Source organism: Helianthus annuus, chromosome 14, assembly GCF_002127325.2.
Source record: "Helianthus annuus cultivar XRQ/B chromosome 14, HanXRQr2.0-SUNRISE, whole genome shotgun sequence".
NCBI lineage: Eukaryota > Viridiplantae > Streptophyta > Magnoliopsida > Asterales > Asteraceae > Helianthus > Helianthus annuus.
Genome location: NC_035446.2, coordinates 88892197 through 88912197, shown reverse-complemented (window position 1 = coordinate 88912197; position 20001 = coordinate 88892197). Strand labels below are relative to the sequence as shown.

Here is a 20001-nt window from a genome sequence, read left to right as displayed (position 1 = left end):
TGCCCGATCGGATCCGCACTGTGACTGAGACTCGACATTAGACGAAGACGACAGATGACTGCACCAACACTTGTGCTTGCTTATTAGAATATACGGCTGAGTATAAATTGCATTTTAAGCTCAGGTAAATACTTTTAACTTATTTTCCCTTATACGGGCTTGGGATACGGTATTATAAAAATACCGCTTGTTCGGGTGTAGAAACCTTTTAATCGGAGATGATTAATTTGCATAATCCCGTTTTAATCAGTATTGCTTGATAACAAATAACATTGGGGGTTAATAACCGTGTCCTGGATATCCTTGGCTCATTTAAAAAGTGAATGGCCACAACTTAAGCACAAGGTGTAGGCATAACACCTCCTGTTGCGTATGTAAAAGATATACTCATTCGTAAGGGTAACTTCTTATGAGATATATTTGTGGTGTGTCGATTAAACTGAATCGGTTTGTATAATCACCGGCCCTAAATGTTGGACAAACATGTAAATCTGATACAAGCTTGTTATTAATATAATTGTCCCAAGTTATAAAAGAATTTTTGTGCCTTGTGCATTCCAAATCAATTTTCTTAAATATTTTCAAAAGAGTCAGTTAATTGTATTTACCACAGTAAACTAACGTATTTTCCAAAAAGATTAAGTGGCAGGTACTGTACGTAATTTGGCTGGGTGCTCAGGGCGTCAATAAGGAATCTTGCAAGTTCTAGGCGTCTAAAGTCTGTTGAACAGTGTATACTTTTCTGTTTTAAGATCCGCCTGTGGATCCATCTTACATTTCGTTTGTAATATTTAATGTTACTTTCGAATCGGTTTATAATATATTTACTTTAAGACTTCCGTTGTGCATTGAACTGTGATTATTTGACTATGATGATATCAACTACGTTACGATACTCCCCACCGGGCCCACCGGTAATACGTGGAAATATCGGGGTGTGACATACTAAAGCCAGGACAGGAAAACCGAAGCTAGAAACCTGTTTTTCACCTTTGCAGTTTGTCCACACGAGGTCGTGTTCAGCGAACACGCCCCCGTGCCCATTGCCCCAGACCTGCTGTTTGCCAAAATTCTGCTGATTTTTTCCAGACACGGGGTCGTGCTCAGCCGACACACCCCCGTGTCCACCTTCTGTAAGTTCTTGTTACTGGCACTCTGACCTCGGGGCCGTGTTCATCCGACACGGGGCCGTGTCCAGACGACCAGTAACATAAATTTTTGCTTTTTCACATCTTTTTACACATTCAATCAACCTAAAAATTTATTTTTGGGACACATTGAGGACAATGTGTATTTTAAGTGTGGGGGGATGCTAAAACCTTGAATTTTGCAAGTCCTAATTACAAGCCTTACACAAAACTCTATTTGAACCGCTAATCACCCCAAATTTTTTCAAAAATTTTTCATTTTTTTACTTGTCTTGGTTTAATTTGGGAATTTCAAGTTCTAAAAAGGTTATATTTTTACAAATTTACAACCGATAGCGTCGTGATAAAAAGAACCAACATAAGAAAATTATGAAACGGCATGACAAACCTAGTTAAAATTTGATTATATATACTTGATCATATAAAAACCCATTCTCACAAAAAGTGAGTTTTGAGCCTTTATTGAGCATACAAATATACATCTTTAAACTAAATGCTCATTTTTCATTTCTTGTTTGAATAGCCGCTTGGTTCTTACGACTCTAGAACTTGCCACGACGATACATTCCCGGTCCTTACCAACTTAAACCCGAGTAAGTAAATGATGGAGGCATTAGGACTAACCCTTTTTATTTTTACGCCATTATTTTTCTTTTTTTTACCACCTACCCAAAATCCCCTTAGTTAACTCCTTTGAGCCTAAACGTTTTCATTTCTTAACCCAAATCAAACACCCTTTTACCCACCTAAAACCCTTTTTCATTTTAAACCCTTTATTTTAGTAACAAAGCTCGGTTTTTCTTATGACTTCTTATTAAAAAAAATGATGATGAAGCCAAAAGAAATAAACAAACAAGTTAACAAAAAGAACTTTGTTTGAAGAAATGCTTCATTAAATAAAAAAGTTACAAAAATAAAAAGTCTTACGAAAACCGATGCTTTTTACGCCTTCGCCTTTTTCTACTAACCACTAATCCAACCACCTACCTTTAACCCAAGCCTAACCCTTCCCCCAAAAGTCCTCTAGATATTTACAAAGGTATATAGTTAAAAAGGAGGAGGATTGATTGCTTGGCAAGCATATGGTAGAAGTAAGTTCCATGCCGCTCTCGAGTGTTTCACTAAAATACATCTTCGGCCGAGTGTTGAGTGATCCCCGTGAGGTATGTGAACTTGTACATAAATGGAATTTTAAAAAAAGGCATGTTATGCCCTAATAAGTAATTTATCTTATGTAATGTTTTAAATTAACCATGACGAATAGGAGTGTAAATAAATAAAAATAAAACTTAATAAAGAATCTTGGAAATCCCGACACTCTATAACAAGCCCAAAAACCTTCTCTTCTACCCGTTCTATTTGGGAGTGTAAAGCCACATTATAAAGAGTTTTGCTTGAGGACAAGCAAAGATTCAAGTGTGGGGGTATTTGATGTGCGCAAAATGCAACATATAAATTACATCAAATGTGACATAAAACTAACCCTTTTTTAGTACTAATGTTGGAAAAAGTGTGTTTTTGTCTTCCTTTTGTATTTTCAGGATTAAATGAGCTCAAATGAACAAAAGAAGCAAAAAGGCAGCTAAATCTAACATAAATACAAGAAAAGGAATAAACGTGGCATGCCTGACCCTCGACAGCATCTTCCCAAGCAAAAACAAGAGAACAGAAGGCTGAACACGCCCCGTGCTCAATAAGCACGGGGGCGTGCCCAAGTGTCTGCAGAAAAGACAAAGCTGTAGAAGCTTCTATCACCCACCACGGGGGCGTGTCCAGCGGACACGGGGCCATGGTCAACTCTAAGATTCGCAGAATCTAGGAAAATCTTGATATTACAGATACGCTTCTGCACACGGGGTCGTGCCTAGCGGACACGGGGGCATGGTCAACAAATGCAGACAAACTGCAATTAATGAAGAAAGAGAAGATGGGTGGACACGGGGTCGTGCCCAATGGACACGGGGCCGTGTCCGGGCTTCTGTGCAGGCTATAAATAGGGGTTCTTGGCTCATTTGCAAACCATCCCTTGGCAAACCACCTCTCTCACACTTCACCCACCCACCACCACCATCACAACCCACATCCACCACCATCCATCATAGAGTGTGTGAGTAGTCTCGGGATCCAAGATTGATCGTAAGAGTTCTTGACAATCAAAGGCCATGTTTGCCTAAGTCTCTTACATCACTTGGTGAAGACAAGTGTCTAGTGTAATACTTTTTATTTTTAATCTCTTTGCACTTTTTATTTGGTTATGTATTAGTGACTTTAATAACTAGTTTCTTATGTTGAAGGTGAGTCTTCCTTATCATTTGTCCGTGGTGTCTTGGCATTATTTTACTGTCTATATAAAATAAAAGATTTTCACTATTCATATCTCCACGGTCTATATGGAGATATGTTGGCTACCTGGTCGGGGGTTAAGGGAATGGTTTGGTAAGAGTCTTGCCTTGTTTAGTTTATAGATCCTGCAAGGACCTGGGTCAAATTTAGTAGGACCTCCTTCAATACCCACTGGTATTGGATGGCGGGGGTCCAAAGTCTTTGATCCCCTCATATGTAAGCTACTATTAAAACATTAACCCGGCTACTTAGGACTGTATCCCTGCTGACTCAGACTACTTAGTCGAGGGTAACGTCACATTCAAAAGAGGGGCCTACCACATTACACATTAATAATGTAATTAATTATCTTTCAATAATCCAACCCTTTAGGATTGTATCCTTGCTGACTCAAACTACTGGGTTGAGGGTAACGTCACCTTCAAAAGAGGGGCCTACTACAATAACTAAGATAATCTCTTAAAAAGTGCAAAAGTGCGGAAATAATCAAAGGTTACACTAAACACGAGTCGGATCCAAGTGATTCATCTTGTCTATCTGTTTTTTATTTTTATTTTTATTTTTTAGCATTTTTAGTTTTTATTTTCTAGTTTAAAACATTTTTCTAAACTTTTGTTTTTGATTACACATTGAGGATAAACCGGTATTAAAAGCTCTTGTGTCCTTGGACGACCTCGGTATCTTACCAACACTATACTACGCTCACGATGGGTGGACTTGCCCATATGTGTGTTTGGTGTTAGTAAAATATCGTGTTTTATAAATTTGAAACTTGACTAACGTGTAAAAAGGGCTAAAAATATACATAAAAATCTATAACACCACACGCGCGTAACAATCCCTCACAAAGTGATGTCTGATATCAATGTGCTTGGTGGTTGAATGAGAAACTGGATTTTTGATGATATTTTCTGCTGCCTGACTATCCAACATGAGAGGTGTCTTTAAGGCAGTGATACCAAAATCCAGCAGTTGATTTTTGAAGCCATAACAGTTGGGTTGTACAGCTTGCAGCAGCTATATACTCTGCCTCAGCAGTGTATGTTGAAACAACGGCTTGCTTTTTACTTTGCCAAGACACTAAGCAATTGCCTAGGAATTGAAACCCTCCTGAAGTGGACTTCCTTGTTGCATTGTATCCAGCAAAGTCACTATCTAAGAAACCTGAAAGCTTGATATTTCCATCAGCTGGATACCAGATACCAAGTGTGGGAGCACCTTTGAGGTATCTGAATATCCTTTTTACAGCAATAAGGTTTGACTTTCTAGGGGCTGATTGGGATCTTGCACAAACACATGTTGCAAACATGATGTCTGGCCTAGATGCAGTTAGGTTTAATAAGGACCCAATCATGCTTCTATAAAGATTTTGATCAACCAAATCATCCTTTTCATCAGACATGACTAACTTGGTGGTTGCTATGGGTGTACTACATGGTTTGCAATCATTCATATCAAATTTTGTTAAAAGTTCTTTGGCATATTTGCCTTGATGAATGAAAGTACCATTTTGCAATTGCTTTACTTGGAGACCAAGAAAGCACTATAGTTCACCCATTGCACTCATCTCAAACTCAGCTGTCATGAGTTGTCTAAACTCTTCACACATTTTAGAACATGTGCTTCCAAAAATGATGTCATCCACATAAATTTGGAAAATCATCAAGTCTTTCCCTCTCTATTTTAAAAACAGTGTTTTGTCTATTTTACCTCTTGTGAAACCAATGGAAAGAAGAAAGTTGGAAAGAGTTTCATACCAAGCTCTAGGTGCTTGTTTCAATCCATACAAAGCCTTATTTAGCTTGTAGACATGATTTGGATAAAATGGATCCTCAAAACCAGGAGGTTGACAAACATATACCTCTTCTTGAATCTTACCATAGAGGATGCACATTTGATTTTTGATTTATCCAACCCTGGGAATTTTCTCCCTGTCCTTTTGTAAAACTTGCTGGTTCTAACACTTAGCAGTGCAAGTTGGTGTAATATGTCCATTTCCTCTAAATCAGTTGGATCAAAATGCTGTAGATCATTGAGTTTAAAACACAGATTATCAAAATTCTGGTTTTCTCCATTAGCTGTAAAAGCATAATTGGATGAGTAAGAATCAGAGTTATTGAAAGCTCCACCAGCTGTTATGTCAATGTAATGATCATAACCCTGATCCTTACTACTACCAGATTCTTCCTGACCCAAAGAGCTATGTTGCCAAATGAATAGTCTTCTGCAACTTTTCCAGACTCTTGTAACTTCTTTTTCTGGTTCAACTCCCTTTCATAGGTTAGGAGTCTACCATGAAACTGGGTTAGGGTCAGATCTTTGAACCCAACAGAATTCCTGGTTACAAAAGCAATTGTGTCCCACTTATCAGGAAATGACCTAAGAAACCTGCTATTTTGTGTTGCATTAGCAAATTCAACCTTAACAAGTTTTAGTTCACTTATGAGACAACTGAATCGCTCAAACTGTTGTGTTAATGATTCACCCTTAATGTGACAAAAGGTTTCATACTGTTGGTTTAAAATTTCCCTGTTGTTTTCAATCACTTCTTCAGTCCCCCATACTATTCCTTCAATGCATCCCACGATTCCTTGGCACTGTTACAGTGTAACAGCCCATCATAGATCTCATTAGGTAGTGCGGATGCAACGATGCTAAATGCCTTGGCATCTAGTTCAATTTTCTGAAAATCCTGTTCAGTATAGTTCTCTATTTTCTTAGGAACCATGACCTTTAGATCCTCAGCACTTGGCACCATTGGAACATGTGGTCCAAAGATAACCGACTTCCAACATCCGTTGTTCTGTTGAGCTAGGATGTGACCCATCCTTCGCTCCCAGATGTTGTATTCAGATCTCTTCAACATAGGTGGTTTGAAGAGTGAACCATTGTTGTTATTAACATCCTTTGAATGTGATGTCATTCTGGTTGTTTTTCAGGTACTGAATAATCAACTTTGTACGTGATTAGTACTTACTCTGTTTTTCAACGAAATGAACAATTAAAAGTATCAACGATTTTGAGCTGAACTTTTTACGTCAAAATGATTGCTAGATCAAATTTGACTGTCCTCGCTCTGATACCAATTGTTAGGATCTGAGTTTCTTATGATTGTGCTTATTTGATAATAATGAAGATGAACAAGAACAATTGCAGTGGAATTAAATGAAACAAACTTTCAACACACAATCAAATGAGAGAATTGCTTTCAAAAAACATGTTTAACAGAGAATCGAATGATTATATTTATTACAATCTTCAATTACACTTGCATGAATGCATACAATCTCCCCCTCAGCCTGAGCTCACAGAGAATGTTCGTACAGAATGACTTGTGATTAAGAGAGCTAATAGAACAGTACAGGGTACTGTTCTATTTATAGTACAGAACAAACCACTGTGGCATCTTTGCTGCCGTCACCATGAAAGTGACATCTAACCTTCTAACAACCTGTAACCACTGACCTATACAACTACTGCTATTACAAACTACTGATTACATCAATACAAAGAAATAAGCTAAACTAATGCTTCTCATTCCACTGTTATACTCCTAGTAGTGCTTTGTGTCTTCAGCAGTGCTTGAACCATGACAGTAGATTGAGCATCAGTGTTTCATCTTCAACAGTCTTTAGGTCTTTATCAGTTGTTGAAGATCAACAGTTGTTGTAGAGGGGCAGTAGATAGAAGTCATCAGATGTTAGGCCACTTTCAAGGAGGAAGACTGATGCAAACAATTGCTTATTCTGAATCCACTGATCTGATCCAGTTTTGGCTTTATCAATTGTTCCTTTGGTAGGGTTCAATCCCAACAGTTTTGAAGCATATGGAGTGTTTAACTAAGATCCATATTAATGGAGAATATATATGTCTAATAGACAGCGCATCAACGCTTACAATTCTTAAGAAAAAGAATTATTTCTCTACTTAAGCCATGAAAAAGGCAAATGTTGGTACTATATCTGGTAAATCAAAATTATTTGAAGGCTTTGGAGAAGCTTATATAGTGTTTCCAGGTGCAGGGGCGGAGCCACATAGAGTGGGTCGGGGTCCCCGGAACCCAATGATTTTAAAAAAATTAGTAGATTTGGTATATTAAATTGTATTAGGACCCCATAAATACAATTAGGTGGACACCATAGAAAGGAAAGGAAACCTGATGTAGTGGTAAACCCCTCTCTTTATCAACAAGAGGTCATGGGTTCAATCCTTATATACCTCATTTTTCTTGTTTTTTTTTTAAATCTAGTTCAAACCTCCCTATGACCCGACCCGAACAAGGACCGACCCAAAAATTTTAACGTTTTGTTATGAAAATTTTAAACACAGAAAAAATGGACCCCATTGAAAAAAAATCTTAGGTCTGCCACTGGCCAGGTGGAACACCATTTAAAATAACCAATGCGTTATTTTCCCCAATGTCTCAAACAAATCTAATAAGTTTTAAAGATGTTCGTTTAAACGGATATCATCTTGAGAATACATTTAAGGGACATGATGAGTACCTTCATATCACAAATATCAGTTTGGGTAAAAAGCATGTGTTAGAAAAGTTGCCCGCACTTGCCTCTGGTTTGTATTATACTAAAATTAATGCAATCGAATCAAATGTAGTCATAAACAAAAAGTTTATAGACCAAGAAAATTTTATCATATGGCATGACCGGTTAGGCCATCCGGATCAACAATGATGCGAAAAATTATAGAAAATTTATTTGGGCATTCTTTGAAGAACCAGAAGATTCTTCAATCCAAGGATATTATATGTGTTGCATGTTCACAAGGGAAGTTGATTACTCGCCCATCACCAATGAAGGTGGGGACTGAATCCCTGATTTTTTTGGAAAGAATACATGGGGATATTTGTGGACCTATACATCCTTCTAGTGGACCATTTACATAATTTATGGTCTTAATTGATGCATCAACTAGATGGTCACACGTGTGCAATCAAGTCGTAATATGGCATTTGCACGACTGCTTACTCAGTTAATAAGGCTAAGAGCACATTTTCCCGATTACCCCATCAAGAAAATTCGATTAGACATTGCTGGTGAATTTACATACTAAACATTTCATGATTATTGCATGTCTATCGGGATAATTGTAGAGCATCCTGTACCTCATGTACATACACAAAATGGGCTTGCTGAATTGCTTATCAAGCGATTTAATATGGTTGCAAGACCAATGATTATGAAATCAAAACTACCAGCATCTGCTTGGGGACATGCAATTTTACATGAACCACACTAATTCGCATCAGGCCAATGAGTTATCATACTTCCTCCCCATTAAAGTTGGTTCTTGGTCAAGAACTAAATATTTCCCATCTAAGGATTTTTGGTTGTGCTGTATATGTTCCAATCGCTCCACCACAACGCACACAGATGGGGCCTCAAAGTAGGTTAGGAATATATGTTGGGTATGAATCACCATCGATTATTAAGTATTTAGAACCTACAACGAATGACTTATTTACAACTCGATTTAGTGATTGTCATTTTGTTGAATCTACATTCCCAACATTATGGGGAGACAACAAGCAGGTGGATAATAGTATTATTTGGAATGAATTATCATTATCTTATCTTGATCCTCGAACTAAACAATGTGAACTAGAAGTTCAAAGGATAATTCATTTACAAGGATTAGCAAATCAATTACCAGACGCATTCACTGACCCAAAGAGAGTGACTAAGTCACATATACCATTCGTTAATGCTCCAGTAAAAATAAGTGTCCTACAAGGATAACCACATGTTGGTAATGAGTCTAATACACGCTTAAAACGTGGTAGACCAATCGGTTCTAAAGATAAAAATCCTCGAAAGAAAAAAGGAGCAAATAATGTAGATGGTCAAGTCGAGGTAACAATAAGACAACAAGAAAATGAGTCTCCAGAAGAGACACTAGACATGATGGTTCTAGAAGAACCTCAGGTACCTAAAAACGAAGATATCTCAATTAATTATATCATGTCTAGAAAGGTTTGGAACCGAAGCGAAATCGACGTCGATGATAGTTTTTCATATAATGTAGCGCTACAAGTAATGGAAAACAATGAGGATCAATAACCAAAATCAATTGAGGAATATAAACAAAGAAATGATTGGTTAAAATGGAAAGACGCGATAGAGTCATAATTGAATTCCCTAAATAAACGAGAAGTGTTTGGACCTATGGCCCATACACCTGAAGGTGTAAAGCCTGTTGGATATAGATGGGTCTTTGTGCAAAAACATAATGAGAAAAATGAAATTGTACGATACAAGGCAAGATTAGTAGCACAAGGATTTTCGCAAAGACCTGGAATTGATTATGAGTAGACATATTCTCCAGTGGTGGATGCGACAACTTTTCGTTATCTTATTAGTCTGGTAATACAAGGAGGGATCGATTTGCGTCCGATGGATGTTGTGACAGCCTACCTCTATGGCTCACTTGATACTGATATTTACATGAAACTTCCTAAAGGATTTAAATTGCCAAACTCATGTAAATCTAGTTCTCGAGAACATCTTTCCATTGAATTAAACAAATCATTATATGGGCTAAAAAAATCTGAGCGTATGTGGTATAATCGCCTTAGTGAGTATTTGTCGAAAGAATGCTATAAAAATGATTCTGTATGACCGTGTATTTTTATAAAAAGGTCAAGATCTGAATATGTTATAATTGTCGTATATGTTGATGGCATAAATATAACTGGAACTCCAGGGCAGCTTCAAAAGGCAGTTGAATAATTGAAAAGAGAATTTGAAATGAAAGACCTTGGAAAGACAAAGTTTTGTCTTGGATTACAAATTGAACACCTTAAGGGTGGAATCCTTGTGCATCAAGAAACTTACATAGAGAAACTACTAAAAAGATTTTATATGGAAAAATCACATCCATTGAGTCCTCCAATGGTTGTAAGGCCGCTTGATGTGGAAAAAGACCCATTCCGACCTCCCAAAGAAGGAGAGGAAATCCTTGGTCCAGAAGTACCATATTTAAGTGCAATTGGTGCACTAATGTTTCTTGCTAGCCATACATGACCTGGTATATCATTTACTTTAAATTTATTAGCAATATATAGTTCATGCCCGACAAAGAGACATTGGAATGGGGTAAAACAAATATTTAGATACCTTCAAGATACAAAAGATATGGGTTTGTATTTTACAAATCAATCCAAAACAAGTTTGGTTGGTTTTGCAGATGCAAGGTATTTGTCTGATCCACACACTAGGCGATCTCAAACTGGATATTTATTTACAAGTGGAGGTACTGCAATTTCATGGTGTTCGGTAAAGCAGACAATCACAGCCACATCATGTAATCATGCAGAAATATTGGCGATACATGAAGCTAGTCGAGAATGCATTTGGTTAATGACTGTAATACAACACATTCGTGAAACTTGTGGTATTTCTTTGGGAGATGAAGGACCGATAATCTTACATGAAGACAACGCAGCATGTATTGCTCAACATAGGGAAGGATACATCAAAGGTGATAGAACAAAGCACATTTTGCCAAAGTTTTTTTTACACATGATCTACAAAATAGTGGAGATATCATTGTCCAGCAAATCCATTCCAGCGAAAATTTGGCAGACTTGTTCATTAAATCACTTCCGACCTCAACATTCAAGAAATTAGTTCATGGGATTGGGATGCGTTGATTCAAGGAGCTTAAGTGATCATTATTGGGGGAGATAATACGCGCCGCACTCTTTTTCCCTTGGCCAAGGTTTTGTCCCACTAGGTTTTGCTGACAAGGTTTTTATTGAGGCAGCATCAAGTGTATGAAGTTGATAATCAGGGGGAGTGTTATAAAGAATTATATTTAGATTATCAACTTCTAATATAAACCAACTTGTTCTCCAAATTTATCCCCCTATAAATAGTCAATGTATCTATACTATATAATAAAAGAAACCATTTGTGGGACGCTTGTCATCATATTAGGCCATGTTTTATGAATAATTATTATTTTAGTTTAATCTCTTCTAATTAATTATAGATACCTCTCCTACTATATATTAATTAGTTTAATATCTTATGGATAATTATTAGAGGTTTAGGATTAATTATAGATAACCCTCCTAGTATATATTATTTAGTTTAATAACCCTGAGGTTTGGGCATGTTTGTCATTTGCATCCAAAACAACTACAAAAAGTTGTTTAGAATGAAAATGACAAACATACTTAAACCTCAGGGACGATTTTGGCAACTTACTCTAATTATGATTTAACTTAATCTCTTCTAATTAATTATAGATAACTCTTCTACTAAATATTATTTTGTTTAATCTTTTCTACTTAACTATAGATAATTATTGTTTATTTTAAATTTAATGAATACTTTTCATTTATAATAATATTTATTTGATTTTCTATATCATATGACGAAAACCTACTTTTTATATGTAATATACAAATTTACTCTTATTGTTTACGATGATATAATTATCTCTAATAAATGTTAAACTTTTACCATAGTATATATAATGCTAGACATAAAATCAAAAAACATTTTGGATGACATCAATAACTTAAGGCACAATATAATTACATGTATAATATGCACTTTTTAATAAAATAATACCAAAGAAAATTACAAACATGAAATCATTGATTTTACTAATAATAACAAAGTCTTAATTTTTTTTTAAAAATAATTCTAAAAATATATAACTAAAAACATATGACATTATAATAAAGTTAACCCATTTATCATCATACAACCTCCTAACTATTCAATTATATTTTTTTTTATCTTATATTACTAAATAAATAAAAATTAATATTAAATCTTATCGTACTTTAAATGTCGAATAGAATAGTTCTATTTTTCTAATAAAATATTATACTTAAATTTAAATTGTTAATGTAAGATATTTTTAAATAACCAAATTAATTATCACCAAAACCAAACTATGTATTAATATATTATTTATTTTTATTTTCATTATTAAAAAATTATTATATCGATTTTATTACATAATTTTTAAACAAATTGTATATAACTTTCAATATTAGTTTATATATAAAATTAGATTTATCACGAGTTTTTTTAAATAAACTTATATTTTATCACTCAAATGGTTGCTTATTTGCTTCTTGAATAACATGTTTGACCACCACTGTATCTTCTTTTCAATAATCATTTCCGCAATCACCATATCAATTGCGTACCGAGTATATCCATTAGTTTTTTTAAATATAAGTTTCTTATTATTTCGTATATAAAATCATATTTATTCAAGCCATGTAATACACGAAGATTTTTAAAGATATACGTTTTTTTAATTATTTGGTAAACAATATTACATTTATTCAACCAGGGTAGTACACGTGGTTTTAAAGATATAATTTTTTTTTATTATTTGGTATATAAAATTACATTTATTCAATCCGTACAATATGGTTCTTATATATATAACTTTTTTATTATTTAATATATAAAATTACATTTATTCAACCCGTGCAATAAAGGAGGTTTTTAAATATATATATATTGTTTTATTATTTAGTATATAAAATTTATTTATTCAACCCGTGTAATACACGAAGTTGTAACCTAATTCAATACATACAAACCCCATGAGGGTAATAGTACATGCCCCTAATTGGTTGAAACGGGCGGCAACCTTAATAGTGCCAGGCAGCTGCCTGGCACTCCTTTATTGGCCCAATAAAGTTACGATTTTATCCCGTTTTAAAATTACGATTTTGCCATTAATATAAAACTATGTTTTTACCACCCTTTAAAAATAAATTTGCGCTTTTGCTCCCAACTAAAATTTCAATTTTGTCCTCGGTTCAAAATTATGATTTTGCTCCGTTTAAATTTACACTTTTGCCATTAGGTTTTTTTCCTTAAAATTACAATTTTTCCATCAGTTAAAAATTATGTTTTTACCCCTCACTTAAAAATAAATGTACGCTTTTGCTCCCAGCTAAACATTTCAATTTTGTCCTCGGTTACAATTTACGATTTTGCCCCGTTTAAATTTGCAGTTTTGCCATTAGTTTTTTTCCTGACGACCAATTTACGATTTTCCCCTCAACTTAAATTTACATTTTCTCCATCGTTTTTGTTTGTTTTCCTGATTAAATTACAAATTTGCCCCAGTGTAAAATTGCAGTCATGCCGGCAGCTGCCTGGCACTCCCCCGTTGGTTCTTTTAATTTACAATTTCATCCCTGAATTAAAATTATGATCTCGCCGTCAGTTCAAAATTACGTTTTTTCTCATCGTCTTAGCTTTTTTTTTGCAAAACTATAAAAGTTTTTGTTTTAATTGGTTGACTTCATTTAATTTTTTTTTTTTTTCGTGTCAAGGAGCCGCCTAACACTCGCTCATTAGTCCTGAAAAATTACAGTTTTGACCTGAGCTGAAAATTACGGTCTTATCATTGTTGTAGTTTTTTTCCTAGCAAAACTATAGTAGTGTTTTTTTAATTGATTGAGAATTATTCAACCATCGCCCCACAACGCGGACGGGGCATCAACTAGTTCTATTATAAAAAACACACCATTAATAATAAACCTCTCTTTCTCTCCTAATATCTCTTTCTATGTTTTTTTTTTTTTTTTTTTTTTTTTTTTTTTTTTTTTTTTTTTGCTATCAGGCTTTTTCATAACATCAAGGAATTATTTCATGTGACATATAAATTATTGTGCCAACTCAAAACTTTAAAATACAATAATAAATATTGGAAATCACATAATATATTTATTGAAAGAAAATGACCAGGAGGGCCGGTTTTCTTATAGGACCCAGTCCCCATCTGTGGCATGTATCATTACAATTTCAGGAAAAAAAAATACACATTTCAACAAATAAGATATACACATTTCAACAAATAAGACATATGACATGAATGATGATGTGTGTGTTTAGTAATTTATTAGCAACTAGTATTAAGCCACTGTGTTGCAGCGGTTGTCATAAAACTGTGTTAAGTAGTAGCAATACTATACCATTGTTAGCGACCACCAACATCGAAAAACTCGTAAGAACAAAATAAATAAAAAAACAGGAAAAAATAACGCTAAGCGAAAATCAGATGTAAAATCTTTGAATCACGCACGCTCGTTGCTGAGAAATTAAACCAAAACGTAAAACATAGAAAAAAATAACTAAGTCCATCCAGGGCCCGCGTGTTGGACGAACTTGTCAAACGCAGAAAAATAGATGTGACGCAACGGGCCAGTCGAACGGGAAAAAAGTAGGAAAAAATGTTGAACCCCACACGCACGTTGCGGTGCGTCAACACACAAAATTTAGAACGAAACGAAAATCTTGGGAAAGATGAAAAATATGGTGGACCAAAATTGAAAATAAAAAAGAGTTAGGATTAAATTGCAAAAGATGAAAAACTTTGTATTAAAAGTAAAAAAACAAAAGATCTAAATTGCCAATTGAAGTTATTTATTAATTTTAGATAAAGATAAGGATAAAAAAAGTGATATCTATATATTGGTTATTAATTAATACTAGTTTTTTTGTCGTCGCGCGTTGCGGCGAAACCGAGCAATGATAATGTAAACAAACATGATTTGAAAATAAAGCATGTTGTTTAGAAAGATAACCATTATAACGGTTTAGTTTATCATCGTGCTGTTTTATGATACCAAATAAATACTTTATTATAAGTTCAATTTCGTTTTTAACAAAACTTATAACAGAATGTCCGGGAAAAAATCAATCATAATTATGTACTTAAGTTTTAAGAAAAAGTTATAAACGTATAATATTAAAGAAGTATCAAATTAATCGATAATATATGTTCTAAAAAAGAAAAGAGAATTATTAAGAAAATGTATAGGAAATATATGGTTTTAAAAAGGGGAAAATAGTTAAAAATATATTAGAGTAAACTTCAATTTTCGTCCCTGTGGTTTGCTAATTTTAACACTTCCAGTCCAATAATTTAAACATTGCATTTATCATCCATTAGTTTGCTGATTTTAACAGTTTCAATCCATTAGTTTCCTGATTTTAACAGTTTCAATCCACACCACTAACACTGATGTGGACTGAAACTGTTAAAATTTAACACTAGTGTGGACTGAAACTGTTAAAATCAGCAAACTAATGGATGATAAATGTAATTTATAAACTATTGGACTGAAAGTGTTAAAATCAGCAAACCATGTGGACGAAAATTGAGGTTTACTCAATATGTTATTAAAAATAAAAAATAATAAAAAGCTATATATTATTATAAAATTAAAATTACTATTCATCATCCTTCACTAACAATATATATATAATATAATTAATATTAAAAGAAATTTTTTAAACAAATATAAATAAAATTTTTGAGGTTGAAGAAAAGAATGACATATAAAATTGTTTGAATTCTTTTATTATATGTTAGATGTGTCACAAAAACAAACAGACACATGAATGATGATGCATGGGTTTATTAATTTATTACCAATCCTTTGTTGACTTATATGTATTGCTAATGCTATGGAGGCCATATATATTCCTTCTATAGAATCAGTTTTAGTAACAATCAGTAGTCTTGATTACGGTTTCAAGTTTCAATCCATCGGACATAAAATGGCAGGTGGTGTGAGAAGGATTAAACTTGGATCACAAGGTATGGAGGTATCAGCTCTCGGATTAGGATGCATGAATATGACCAATAGTGGCTTTGGACCGGCCAAGCCCAAGGAAGACATGATCAAACTCATCCACCATGCGATCAACTCAGGCGTCACTCATCTCGATACCTCTGACTTCTACGGACCTCAAACTAACGAAATCTTCATTGGCAAGGTTTATATTATGTTCCTTCGGTCAATCACTAGTATTTATATATGTCGTTTTCGTGTTGTTTTCTTTTATCATTTTCTTTGGTGATTCAGGCGTTGAAGGGATTGGAAAGAGGAAATGTGCAATTGGCAACTAAATTTGGGGTTAAGTCGTTGGAGGGAGACTGCGATATACGTGGTGATCCAGAGTATGTTAGGGCTTGTTGTGAAGCTAGTTTAAAACGACTTGATGTTGATTACATTGATTTGTATTATGTCCATCGCGTTGACTCTCGTGTTCCAATCGAGATCACGGTTAGTATTTTACTATTTCAAGATGTTTCTCTTCGATTGCACTGCATATGCTAACTTGCACATGCTTATTTCTTAAAGAGTAAACTACAATTTGCCTCCATGTGGTTTGACGATTGCATAACAAAACCCTGTCTTCCAGTTTTTGCTCTTTAACTCACTGTGCCTACATTTCATCACATAGTGCCTTCCTCCGTCAGATGACCGTTTGTTTATTTGGCCATCTAGAAAGCGCGTAAATGACTATTATACCCTTTTTCTATTAGGGTATGCGGACCTGTGGTTTTATTATTACTACAATCATCCACCACCACCATCATCATCCCCACCACCACCACCACTCACCACCTCCGCCACCACCACCACCACCATCATCATCACCACCACCACCACCGTTGTTCATTACAATATCACCTCCACAACACCACCGTAGCCCCTCCTCTCTTTTACTACCACCCGCAACACCATCATAGCCCATCCTGTCTCTAACTACCGCCTCATCATCCACCTCCACCACCACCACAAATACCATCATCCACCACCACAATAGACCCAAAGCATATTTTTATATTCACCCACATCATCATCATCACTTCTAGTGTACTTAATCAAACTACATGACCTTTGAATTTTTTTGTTCAGATGCTTATTATTTTGTTCAAAACTAAAGTCCGATATTCAATCCATTAGCAATCAATACTGAATTACAGCAAAGGATTTCCACATAACAGAAACATATCAATCATTCACAGAATCGCATAGCAAGATAAAAAACTCGAGTTAGAACATGGGTATGGAAAAAAAATTAAATCAATGAAAATGAAAATGAAACTGATGATTATAGACATTCGAACCGAAAAGTCAGATGAACTGGATGATAAAATCATCACAAAATTTACAAGCTAAACTACAATAAAAAATAGGGAAAATGTATATACATTAATTTAATTAAATAGCACCATGAATCTATCTCATCTAACACAATACTTACAAATATATATATGCTATGTGACTATGTGAGTGGTATATAGGCTATGTGACTGACTATGTGAGTGGTAAAAAAACATAGAGTTTGCAACAACAAACATTCAAGACATTAGTTGTTTGAAAATCAATAGCCATTGGCTTCCAAAACTAGAAGCTACTACAAGAAAAAACATCTGCGGAAACCAATTTTTTTTACCTTGTAGGGACGACTCGTCGTTCCAATAGGTCTTTTAACCCTATAGCGACGACTTGTGGTATCCACAACTTTTGTTCCTATAGGTTGCCTAGGTCGTCCCTATAGATGTCCCAATAAACCATCTTTTAAAATAAAAAAAAATTGTTTTAAATGTTTAGGGATGACATGCCTTTCCAAGAAGTATCATGGAGGAAGTAAAATGTTTTTTTTTTTTTTTTTGGCAGATGGGAGAGCTCAAGAAACTAGCTGAAGAGGGTAAAATCAAGTATATAGGTCTATCAGAGGCTTCACCTTCCACCATTAGAAGAGCCCATGCTGTTCATCCCATTACAGCTGTGCAATTAGAGTGGTCACTTTGGACTAGAGTTCATGAAGAGGAAGTAATTCCAACTTGCAGGTAAATCATGACCGGTATTGTATACAACCAATTCTCAAAAGATACTGGTTATGAGTTTTAGTGTATCTTTGTTGTTGAAACTTTGTGTTTTTTAAGAAGCCATCTATAGCAGCAGATAATACATGTAATGTTTCAATTCAATTTATTGATGTATGATTTTCAGAGAGTTAGGCATTGGAATTGTTCCGTATAGTCCTCTCGGAAGCGGGTTTTTAGCTGCTGGTCCCAAGTTGGTTGAGCGCATGCCAGATGAAGATTTTAGGAAGGTTTGTGTTATTCAACATGTATTAAACAAACTAACACAGTTTTAACTAATAATTTAACAAGTAGTTTGTGACTCATATTCAGTTTTGATTCTGAATATTTCTGATGTATCTTTGTAGTCCTTTCCAAGATTACAAGGAGAGAATTTTAAACACAACCAGATCTTGTTTGATAAGATTCATGAAATTGCACAGAAGAAAAAGTGCACCTCATCTCAATTGGCATTAGCGTGGGTCCTTCACCAAGGGGATGACCTGAGTCCCATCCCAGGCACCTCAAAAATGGAGAACTTTAACGAGAACATTGGAGCTTTATCCGTTAAACTCTCGCCGCATGACATGGTTGAGCTTGAATCTATAGCTTGAATCTATAGCTTCAGTTGATGCTTTTAAGGGTAGTAGATTACCTCCCACAATCTTGGCTCTTTCAAACGTTGAGTCCATGCCTTTGTCATCATGGAGATAACTTTTGCATATATGTACTCCCCTTTATTCCGAAGTCAAATAGTGAATAAATATCATGAAACATTCATGTTGTTGTATATCTTGTGTGTTTTTAGTAATAAAATTGTTTTGGAATATGTTTAGTACATCATATTTGTGAATGTGTTCTCGGTAGTGTTCCGAAGAACAAAAATTTCTATTTATATACAACACTAGAAATTATCATTTGGTTTGCTAGCAACAAGTGCTGAGCTTTAATTAAGTCATTCATATAACTAAGCTAAGAAGCCGTTCAAAAAATAAATAAATATATATAGGGGGCTGCTAGAATGAAAACCACACCGAGTTGTAAGAACCGCGAGAACCACACTATCCGGGTCGCCGTTTACCATGATTTTTTTTTACAACTACATGTATATATTATAAACACATCCGTAAAAAAAAAAAATTTAAACCCCCCCGAGGGGGTAGTTTTTTACACCACAAGTTTGGTGTTTTTATTTTTCTTTTTTTTTTTCACCAAACTTGTGGTGTTAAAAACTACCCCCTCGGGGAGGGCATTTAAATTTTTTTTTTACAGATGTGTTTATAATATACACATCTAGTTGTAAAAAAAATCATGGTGAACGGCGACCCGGATGGTGTGGTTCTCGCGGTTCTTACAACTCGGGGTGGTTTTCATTCTAGCGGCTCCCTATATATATATATATAGAGAGAGAGAGAGATGCAGGTTAACGTATAATGGCTCTTATCGTACAAAATGTACGCGATCATCCCTGCCGTACAATCTGGTACGAATTCACTCATGAACAAGCGATTTTGCTGAAAAAAACCAACAGGCGAAATTGCTTTATATACCAACATGCGATTTCATCAAAAATACCAACATGCGATTTCCAACATGTTTTTTTATAACATGCGATTTCACAATATCATACGAGCGTACGATAAGCTCTATTGTACATTATACTTTTCTATATATATATATATATATATATATATATATATATGGACTAAAATGAAAACCACCCCTAGTTGTGAAAGCCGTAGGAACCATTTTTCCACCATTGATATTTTGAGATTGATAGTTTAGATTAGGGTTATTGGATTTTAATAATCCTAAGTTTCACCAGTTGGCCGATAATAAT

General features: G+C 34.8%; 1 protein-coding gene across 1 annotated transcript; it reads left to right on the top strand.

Annotated features, from left to right (window-relative positions):
• The first annotated feature begins 15896 nt into the window (after window positions 1-15896).
• On the top strand, window positions 15897-18988 carry LOC110908604 (auxin-induced protein PCNT115). The gene is made up of 5 exons (XM_022153543.2): window positions 15897-16279; window positions 16369-16569; window positions 17974-18146; window positions 18310-18412; window positions 18530-18988. Exons 1-5 carry the CDS (start codon window positions 15968-15970, stop codon window positions 18773-18775), a joined length of 1035 nt encoding a protein of 344 aa, XP_022009235.1. The 5' UTR covers window positions 15897-15967; the 3' UTR covers window positions 18776-18988.
• The last annotated feature ends 1013 nt before the right edge of the window (window positions 18989-20001 follow it).

Bases quoted from the DNA above. Each gene is read 5' to 3' on its own strand.
- LOC110908604 (XM_022153543.2), top strand. From the start codon at position 15,968: ATGGAGGCCATATATATTCCTTCTATAGAATCAGTTTTAGTAACAATC. The intron at 16,280-16,368 runs GTTTATATTATG...TTGGTGATTCAG, and splicing joins ACGAAATCTTCATTGGCAAG to GCGTTGAAGGGATTGGAAAG. The intron at 18,147-18,309 runs GTAAATCATGAC...TATGATTTTCAG, and splicing joins GAAGTAATTCCAACTTGCAG to AGAGTTAGGCATTGGAATTG.